General features: G+C 40.3%; 2 protein-coding genes across 3 annotated transcripts in view; one reads left to right on the forward strand and one right to left on the reverse strand.

Annotated features, from left to right (window-relative positions):
* The window catches only part of dnmt1 (DNA (cytosine-5-)-methyltransferase 1), a 14,536-nt gene extending 10,896 nt beyond the window's left edge, over positions 1 to 3,640 (forward strand). The window contains exons 27-34 of the mRNA XM_062438827.1: positions 7 to 148; positions 874 to 1,040; positions 1,160 to 1,337; positions 1,461 to 1,656; positions 1,735 to 1,898; positions 2,828 to 2,944; positions 3,147 to 3,240; positions 3,351 to 3,640. Of these exons, the coding sequence (XP_062294811.1) occupies positions 7 to 148; positions 874 to 1,040; positions 1,160 to 1,337; positions 1,461 to 1,656; positions 1,735 to 1,898; positions 2,828 to 2,944; positions 3,147 to 3,240; positions 3,351 to 3,388 (1,096 nt within the window). The 3' untranslated portion in view covers positions 3,389 to 3,640. The remainder of the gene's footprint in view (positions 1 to 6; positions 149 to 873; positions 1,041 to 1,159; positions 1,338 to 1,460; positions 1,657 to 1,734; positions 1,899 to 2,827; positions 2,945 to 3,146; positions 3,241 to 3,350) is intronic.
* Positions 3,641 to 5,000: 1,360 nt separating this feature from the next.
* eif3g (eukaryotic translation initiation factor 3, subunit G) lies at positions 5,001 to 8,751 on the reverse strand. 2 transcript variants are annotated; one of them, XM_062438676.1, is made up of 10 exons: positions 8,658 to 8,751; positions 8,520 to 8,566; positions 7,293 to 7,381; positions 6,807 to 6,866; positions 6,597 to 6,701; positions 6,269 to 6,464; positions 6,045 to 6,155; positions 5,460 to 5,596; positions 5,185 to 5,291; positions 5,001 to 5,105 (listed from the first exon to the last, which is right to left on the reverse strand). In XM_062438676.1, exons 1-10 carry the CDS (start codon positions 8,678 to 8,680, stop codon positions 5,090 to 5,092), a joined length of 891 nt encoding a protein of 296 aa, XP_062294660.1. In that variant the 5' UTR covers positions 8,681 to 8,751; the 3' UTR covers positions 5,001 to 5,089. The 2 variants fall into 2 exon arrangements, with proteins under 2 accessions (XP_062294660.1, XP_062294659.1); XM_062438675.1 differs by having other exon boundaries at positions 6,039 to 6,155.
* Between the last annotated feature and the right edge of the window lie 739 nt (positions 8,752 to 9,490).

Raw genomic sequence — 9,490 nt, forward strand, 5'->3', positions numbered from 1 at the left:
TTGCAGTTACTGCGACTACTACAGGCCCAAGTTCTTCCTGCTTGAGAATGTGAGGAACTTCGTTTCATTCAAAAGGTCCATGGTCCTAAAACTGACTCTACGTTGTCTTGTGCGAATGGGCTACCAGTGTACTTTTGGTGTCCTTCAGGTGGGTCTGACTCTTCAGTATTTTATTTTTCATCTTGCGTTGGATCTGAGTGAATAACACGGACTTATGCATGTGTGGTGCTCATAAAATCCTCTGCAAAAAAAGGTACCAGGCAAGTCAGTGTCAGAGGAGACTCGTGGCTGTATACTCTTAAGGACACCAAACATATCGGCATAAATGGTGGTCAAACTGAATTTGTCAAATTAAAAAAGGAGGTTAAAATTAAATGGCAAAACTTGACAGTGTGTCTTTTGTGTAATGTTAATATAAACAAAACATATTTCCCTCTAATCTCCTCTAAAAATGTGAGGATGCAGTGGAAAATGAAAGACATCACATCACTATGCAGTCCATTGTGATACCTGTGCTTCAGCTGAATTTTATTCATGTTGCTGAAAATCTGCCCCTGGTCTCAGAGGTCACACCCGATCAGATGACTTAAAACTTCCCCCAAAAAACATTTTTACCACAATGCAGTTGTTCCCCACCCTATTGGCTCGTGATGTTAGATCAAAGCAGTGTACTCCTGCAAGCCTTTCTCGGTATATTCGTTTGAGCGGGTAACACTTCCTCGCAAACATTTTTGAAATGAATAATTTATAGAGGCATGAACAGATGAAATGACCGATTAAACGAGGGAAAAATGACAGCCTTAGATGCCAGTTTTTATGACTGATGTCTGCTTTGCCAGACACTAACATGTTTGATGCTTCTCTTTTCATCAGGCCGGTCAGTATGGCGTTGCCCAGACCCGTCGCAGGGCAATCATCCTGGCTGCTGCTCCCGGAGAGAAGCTGCCTCGTTATCCTGAGCCTCTGCATGTGTTTGCTCCCAGAGCTTGTTCTCTGAGCGTGGTGGTGGATGAAAAGAAATACGTCAGTAATGTCACACGGTAATGTGAACATTATCCACTTTCCTCTTTCTTGATGTATAGTTCTTAAACCTGTACAGCACACACTCATCAACCTCTGTGTGACCGTACACTAGATTAAATTTTGTGTCTTCCAACAGGGGCAACGGAGGAATCTACAGAACCATCACTGTCAGAGACACCATGTCAGACCTGCCAGAGATTCGCAATGGTGCTGCTGCATTGGAGATTTCCTATAATGGGGAGCCTCAGTCTTGGTTCCAGAGGAAGATCAGAGGCACGCAGTATCAGCCAATCCTCAAAGATCACATCTGCAAGGTGAGCGGTCTCACATTTAGCGATTGGGCATTAACCTGATGCAGATATCATCTATGTACTGGTATGTAGGAGTGAAATGTGAACACTTCTTTTGTATAAAATACCTCATCATTGTATTCTCAGGACATGAGCGCTCTGGTGGAAGCTCGGATGCGTCACATCCCCTTGGCCCCCGGCTCTGACTGGAGGGATCTTCCCAACATCGAGGTTCGGCTGAAAGATGGCACCATGACCAAGAAACTCCGTTACTCGCACCCTGATAAGAAGAACGGGCGCAGCAGCACCGGTGCTCTTAGAGGCGTATGCACTTGTTCAGGAGGTATGCAGGTTTAATGGAGTTACAGAGCCTACATCTCAAGTTTGAGACGTGTCTGATTGTGTTTTCGCCTCTTCACAGGGAATCCTTGCGACCCTGCAGACAGGCAGTTTAACACCCTGATCCCCTGGTGTCTGCCTCACACTGGGAACCGCCACAATCACTGGGCCGGACTCTACGGCAGGTTGGAGTGGGACGGCTTCTTCAGCACAACTGTTACCAACCCTGAACCAATGGGCAAGCAGGTACATGGACTCTCTGAATAAAATTTGTCAGTGGGTTTTATTCTTGTTTTTATTATACAACTTGTTTTGTTTTTTTGTTGTTTTTTTACTGTTACAAGGGTGTTGATGGTCAGTGGTTGATAGGTTTGAGCAAAAATAATGTTTTTAACACCCACTGCACCACTGAAGGTGGGGTTTTTTCTGGGGCAGTCTTGGGTTACGCCTGACACAGATAAGACCCACAGTGATGTTAAACCTGTGGGAAGATGTTCTGGGGTATTTCAGTTCATCATGATCTGTGGTGAGTCTGTGTCCGATGGGAAAGGGAGGCTCTGATTGCTTATGGTGCCACTTTATAGATTGTAAACACAGGGGGGAGATACTTTCACTTTATTATATTTCAAATTACCACTGCTGAAGTACATTCTATATCGCATTTTCCACTTTATTTTATTATATTTTTATTTTACTTTATTTCCATCTCATGTTACATTGTCTTATTTTTCTATATACTCTAAAGTGTATTTGTTTTTACATCTCGTTGAATTGATATCAGTGGTTGATTGTTTCAAAACACTTTTAGCTGCATTTTGTGTATGAAATGTGCCTTACTTATTATTATTGTTAAATATACATGTATTTTTTGTTGGTTTTTAAGTTTAGCCAAAATGTTGTAAAACTGGCTTAGAAACTGTTCACTTTTTTTCATACTGCGGCCAAGAAAAGCTAACTGAATTATTTAATCAGATGGGGAATCACATTGGTCACAAAGATTCCATTGGTTACTAATTTCAGGAGATGCTTGAATGTTATGTTAAATAAAATCAATGTATTTATAGTTTAGTCTGTAAAAATGGATACTAAAAAGGACGGCAATTAAACTGATGCCTTCAAGTCGAGTCGAACAGATTTCCTGCATCTGGATCTTAATCCTTAAATTTTAATTTCAGGGTCGTGTTTTGCACCCTGAGCAGCACAGAGTGGTCAGTGTGAGGGAGTGTTCACGCTCTCAGGGATTCCCCGACACCTACCGCTTCTTTGGAAACATCCTGGACAAACACAGACAGGTAACCAACTTGTATTTAGCTGACAGTGTGATGGTAAACTCAATCCCCAAACATGTTTTCAGCTATAATTTGGCAGGTTTCGTCTGTATCCTGTTTTTGTATATTCTTATTGAAAATACAAGCAGCTCTGCAATGAGCTGCTCCATGAACTTCGAACAACCTGAGTTTAATTAATTAACTCTTCCTGTTTGCGGCTTCCCAGGTTGGAAATGCTGTCCCCCCTCCGCTCTCCAGGGCCATAGGGCTGGAGATTAAGAAGTGTGTCTTGGACAGGATGAAGGAAGAACAGGCATCAGGTGAGTTTCAAATCTGTGTCAATGTCATTCAGGAATAACATCAAAAGATATTTCACCTAAACACTAAAATAAGAAGGAATACTGATGCGTATTATCTATCTTTTCCACAGAGAAAATCAAACAAGAGAAGATGGAGGTCTCTGATTAGTCCTTTGTTACCTTCCCAGCAAGAATTGGATCCATAAATCCTGATGCTGATATGTTGGGCAGTCATTTCTTTTAAATAAGCTGGCAGTCAACTGTGTCACTAAGTGGCCACCGTGGACTTTCTGTGCAGTGCCATTCCATGTTTTAAGTTTTAAACGTGCTTTTTAATCATGTTGAAATGTTCGCCTAATGTGGTATAAATTGTATGTAGTTTTTATATGTAATATTTCAAATAAAGCTCTTATGAAATTGATTTGTTTTTAATAAGGTATTTATAATTAACACTGCACAGTTGGGAAAATGTATGTTAAAGCTGGTAACGTACTAAGGGATCATTAGTGAGGGGCAGATCTCACTTATGAAAAGTTTTGCAGATAAGACAGCAGCATAATTGAGAAATATTGGAGCCAATCAAACATAGTAATTCCATGTTCATTAAAACAGGTGCCAAATCCTGCTGGAAAATGAAATCAGCATCCCCATAAAGCTTGTCAGCAGAAGGAACCATGAAGTGCTCTAAAATGTCCTGGTAGATGGCTGCATTGACTCTGGACTTGATAAAACAGTGGACCAACACCAGCAGATGACATGGTTTATGGCGTCATTTTAGTGCCAAAATCCGCTTGCATAAAGACCACTCTGCGCGCTCACGGTCTCACTGTACTTTCTACTCGCTCAACTTTGAGTTTTGGCACTTTGGGGGCGGACATTGAATAGACGGTCCGCAACTCCCCCCCCACCCAAATCATCACTGACTGGACTTAAAGTAACTTGGATTTTGTGCCTCTCCTGTCTTCCTCCAGACTCTGGGACCTTGATTTCCAAATGAAATGTAAAATTTACTTTCATCTGAAAAGAGGACTTTGTACCACTGGGCAACAGCCCAGTTCTTTTTATCCTCAGGCCAGGTAAGACGCTTCTGATGTATCTGGTTCAGGAGTGGTTTGACGCGACAGTTGTAGCCCTGGATACATCTGTATGTGGTGGCTCTTAGTGCACTGAGTCCAGCCTCAGTCAACTCCTTGTGAAGTTCCCCCAATTTTTGAATGGCCTTTGGCTTGACAATCCTCTCAAGACTGCGGTTATCCCTGTTGCTTGTGCACCTTTTCCTACCACACTTTTTCCTTCCACTCAACTTTCTATGAATATTCTTGGATACAGCACTCTGACTTGTGGAGGATGTCAATGACTGTCTTCTGGACAACTTTCAAGTCAGTCTTCCCTATGATTGTGAAGCCCACTGAACCAGACAGATCATCAAAAGGCTCAGGAAACATTCGCAGGTGTTTTGAGCCATTAAGCTGATTTAGAATGTGACACTGATGTCTACATTATTGAACTTTTTCACAATATTCTAATTTTCTTAGACACTGAATTTTGGGTTCTCATTAGCTGTAAGCTATAATCAAGATTAAAACAAGGCGTGAAATATTTCACTTTGTGTGAAGAATCTATATAATGAGTTTCACTTTTTAAACTGAATTACTGAAAATTAACTTTTCCACAATATTTTAATTTATTGAGATGCACCTGTACATACTCGACTTTCTCCAATAAAAATAAACGAAATTTGAAAGTTGTGCAAATTACTAAGAAAACAATGACAAAGTCAATTGTGACATTTGATTCTTTATTTATAGTTAACAGCCACATTTTACCACAATAAAATCTGGCCTCCTGCTGGAATATTCTGATGGTTTCCTCAATTGTTAGACGGTCTGCAAAGAGATAAATATGGTTGGCACGAGAAAGAATGGGAGGCTTTTACATTAACTGACAAAACTGATGATTACTTACTTGGCCCATTCAACATTGAGAATAAGATGATCATATCCAAATCCTGACACTCCTGCGATGGCTCTGGCTGCATCTTCCCGACGGTGGAAACTGATAAAGGCAAAGCCCTGCAGGAAAGAAAGTGAGGACTGTTACTTATAAAAGATACAAACGCAGTTGTATGCGCAACCCCCCCCAATGTAACATCTGCACTGTTTCTCTTATCTGAAGAACTGAAAATGATCAATTCCTCTTTGTAACTTATTTTTGTGGGGCAAATGTATCAGAACACTGACCTTTGACTGCCCAGTGTTCTTGTCCTTGGCCAGATAGATCCTCGAGATGGAGCCAAATGGTCTGAAGAGCTCCTGCAAGTCTGTCTCACGGGTGTCCTCAGACAGATTGGTCACACGGATGGTGGCGTTGTCATCAGCTGTCAGGAGCAAACACACGCTGTTGTTTAGATCACGTATATGTCACTGAGCAATGTTACTGTTGTATAGTGTAGGGCTGGGCAATAAATTGACATATCGATATTGTGATATTTTATAGATATCTGCTTAGATTTTGAATATCGTCATATGGATTAAGTGTTGTCTTTTCCTGCTTTTAAAGGTTTCATTACAGTAAAAATGTAATTTTCTTTGTTCTATTATCTGCCTTTATCCACTAAGTCATATCCACATTACTGATGATCATTTAAAATAAAAATTTGTCTTAAAATATTTTATGAAAGCATCAATAGTCATCTTTACAATATTGTCAAAATAATGATATCCAAGTATTTGGTCAAAAACTTCTGCCAATATCGGCCAGCCCCAATGTAGTGACTCAGTGCAAAGTGTGTGCACAGAGTTAGCGGATACATCACTCACACTCACCTCTGCGGTTAGGCTGCATGGACTCCCCTCTCCGCGTGCCTCCATCCCTCAGGCTCGGAGGCACATACTTGCCAGTCTTGCTCTGTGCAGGCTGAGCAGGCTCCGGTTCCGCTGGTGAAAAAGAGAAAAAGTTGGTCATCAGTCATAATTCAGAACAACCAGCCACCAAATCTCACAGCAACAAATACAATTTCTGACTATGTGCATTAGTGTGCTGATCATACCAGAGCCAGGAGGCTTGTCCTTGTCTCCAGTGGAAAGCCCAAGCTGTTCAGCCAGCTCCTTCTGCATGGGGCCCAGAGTGTCCTTGTACGGACAGCGGGTGGTCCAATGGTCGCCTTTGCAAATACGACAAGACACAATCTTCTGTCCTTTCAGTTTGTTCATGGGATCCTCATCCTGGTCTTGGGCATTCAAGTCCTGCAAGAGGTAAGACAATGTACTCAGTAAGAAGCTGAACCCAGAACAGAGACCACAGTTAAAACATGTTTGCAGGCATTATGTTAAATGCTCCACATCATACACAGCAACAAAAAAAAAACTGAAGTTCACCTCTTTGCTGGAAATGAAAGTCATGAATACATCATCGCTGACTGTAGTGGTGGCAACATTAGGACCTGGTGCATCAAACTCAGAGTTGCCAAACTTCTTCCAGTTCTGAAGTGAGAGAAATATATTATGACACCTGACTTTATCCCAAGTCTTGTACTAGTTCATTTCCAAGTGAATGCATCTTCAACTAGTTTCAATTTAAAAGCATACCTTCCTCCTGGCAACAGCTTTGGAGGCTTTTCTTGTCTCAATCTTGAAGGTTCGGATAATCTAGAGAAGAAATAAACAACATATGTAAACTCATTCCCATATCTCAGCAGCGTGTTTTATTTACTATTGTTGACATGGCCAAACATTTATACCACTGACCAACAACTGTGGTACTATAGGAATCCTATGAGACGTGCAGTCTATTTAAAGTTTTAGACTTTAAGAGGCTTTTAATGGTTTAGGTTATGAACTAACTTCAAAAGAGGCAAAGAAACTATTACACACAGATCAGATCTGTTGCTTTTGCCAAAAGCCAAAAACATGACTTTACAGATTATTTAGACATTTAGAATAAAGTAAATCATCTGAAAAAAACAAAAAAACTGCATGTGATATAATGAGGTTTACTATTACAGTCCTGATGTTTGAAAGATAAATACATTTAACAGATGCAACATTTACTTTAACAAAACAAAAAAAAATTACCTTGAACTTCTTTCCATCATCGTCTATTTTGTATTCTGTGATGGTTTTTATATTTCCTTTGATGGTTTCCTTGGGGGGTGGTAGTGTGCCTGCCAGAAGAAAATGAAATAAATACTCAAAGTCAAATTACATCTAATGACAGACGACAGCAAAACTCTTTCCTGCCTCATTTTGGGTGGATTTTGTTTGTTTGATCTAAACTGCCTCAAACCAAAGATGCTAATGGTTACTGAGACACTTAAAAAGCTTTTCCAATCAGGACATTCATCATAGTTTAACACAGATGATTACTATTCAAGCTCCTTTTGGGCATGAACACTTTACAACTACACTTGCTGGCCTCTCTATTAGGTACACTTGTGCAATCTAATGCAACGAAATACAACAGCTCTGCTTTAAATTCTACATTTATGAAGCTTATACATTTTCAGATTTTGGTGAAATTGTCAAGAAGGTGATAATTCTGCTTTATGTTCATTATTGAGGTCGTAGTGGGTGAAGGTGACATACTAGAGTGCATTATATTGAATGGTATCCCTACTATCTTGTCGACCCTATTAACATACACGAGAGGGGCAAAATATTAGGAACACCAGTCATTATAAAGCACCCCAGTGCACCACCACAACTTAGTACAAGCTCAGTAATAAACAAAGTAGAATTATCACCTTTTTGACAATGTAAACAAAACCTGAAAATGTCTAAACTTCATAAATGTAGACCTTAAGGTACGGCTGTTGTATTGGATTGAATTAGACTGCACAGATGTATCTAATAGAGGCCAGTGAGTGTATCTGCTGTCACCACTCTCCATCACATCTCCAGGACTCACTTTACACCTCAATTAAACCTTGTGCATTAGTGAAGTGAAACATCTCAGCTTTTGACACAATTTCTTATAGTTTGTTGTATAATAACTACATTGATTTATGACTGGTAACATATTACACTACCTCACTAAACCTTAAAACTGATGAATGCCACCCTGCTTACGTCACTGTCCACAGGCCACGGCGTATGTCGATATAATGTTTTATCAATAAATAATCCATTCATGTCAACCAGTCAAATATATGTATCTACATGAAGAGGTTAGATATCCAAAACACCAAAAATAAAAAAAAATTTAGCTTGATAATACGCCGGACAACCACGTGGACGTGAAAGCCGCCTAGCCTCCGAGGGATGTGCTAACATTAGCGCTAACTACGCTAACTGGCGCTTTACCTTCATCTACTTCCTCCTCGACTTGGTCGGCCCAACTGGGCTTGGAGCTGAGGGAGAAGAGATTAAAAAGCAATATTAGATCTATAACATGCCTCCAATGTCAGCAGTTTTGATTAAATGTTAATATAAAACACTCACTCGTCGTATTCAATCGACGGCATCCTCTCAGCTAGCTTAGCTACAGGACCGTAAAGAGCGGAGCGCTGCGAGCCGAACCGCTACGTACACTTCCGGGACGTCAGCGTGGCTGTCATGCTGCGTTCACGTGCTCCTCGGATTGCCCCGTTTTCCCAAATTGGTAAATCGCTCTTACTTCGGTGTGTTTATGAGATTTGAAATCGTAATGTTAAGACAACATGGACGTTACAAAGAGGATATGTTGTATTTTGTCCCAAACATGTTTCTGCATCAATTCTCTTCTGACTAATCTAGGTTACTCTGCATGGACAGCAACTAACGGTTATACCCTGTTATATACAAATTACATGTGAGCAAAACAATGATATGCAATACGTGACTAAGTAAAAAGTTTCTTGCCATCAACTTTTGGCATGTCGTGTATCAATATATTCTCCGACTTTTCGAGTTGTTGCTTCGATTACAGCATGTGTTCACGTGAATTGTCCTAGTTGGGACCTAATTTTTCCGATTATTCTGACACGACTCGAATATACGCCACTGCAAATTACAAACATTGCTTACATTTGTTCTTTATTTTATGAGGAAAATGCCTGTCATTGCAGAGATGGATGGTGGAGAGTCACCCTCTCCTTGCACTGGTGATTCCCAAGCTAGAAATCTGAGGGGTCACATCTCTGTGACACAAATAAGTAGGCTATAAAGTAGGCCTCTAAAATCTTTCAAAAAAGACCAAAAATACATTGTATTGTATGACTACTGCAAATATTCATATAAGTAGTAGTCATTTAATTTGGTCCTTATCAACAATTTTTCCAAAAACAGTGCACATA

The sequence above is a fragment of the Scomber scombrus genome, chromosome 18, assembly GCF_963691925.1.
Source record: "Scomber scombrus chromosome 18, fScoSco1.1, whole genome shotgun sequence".
Lineage (NCBI taxonomy): Eukaryota > Metazoa > Chordata > Actinopteri > Scombriformes > Scombridae > Scomber > Scomber scombrus.

Excerpts from the sequence above, each read along its gene's own strand:
- eif3g (XM_062438675.1), bottom strand. The coding sequence starts at position 8,680 with ATGCCGTCGATTGAATACGACGA. Across the intron at positions 8,567-8,657 it reads CCGTCGATTGAATACGACGA|CTCCAAGCCCAGTTGGGCCG; the intron begins GTGAGTGTTTTA and ends CTTCTCCCTCAG. Across the intron at positions 7,382-8,519 it reads CGAGGAGGAAGTAGATGAAG|GCACACTACCACCCCCCAAG; the intron begins GTAAAGCGCCAG and ends TTCTTCTGGCAG.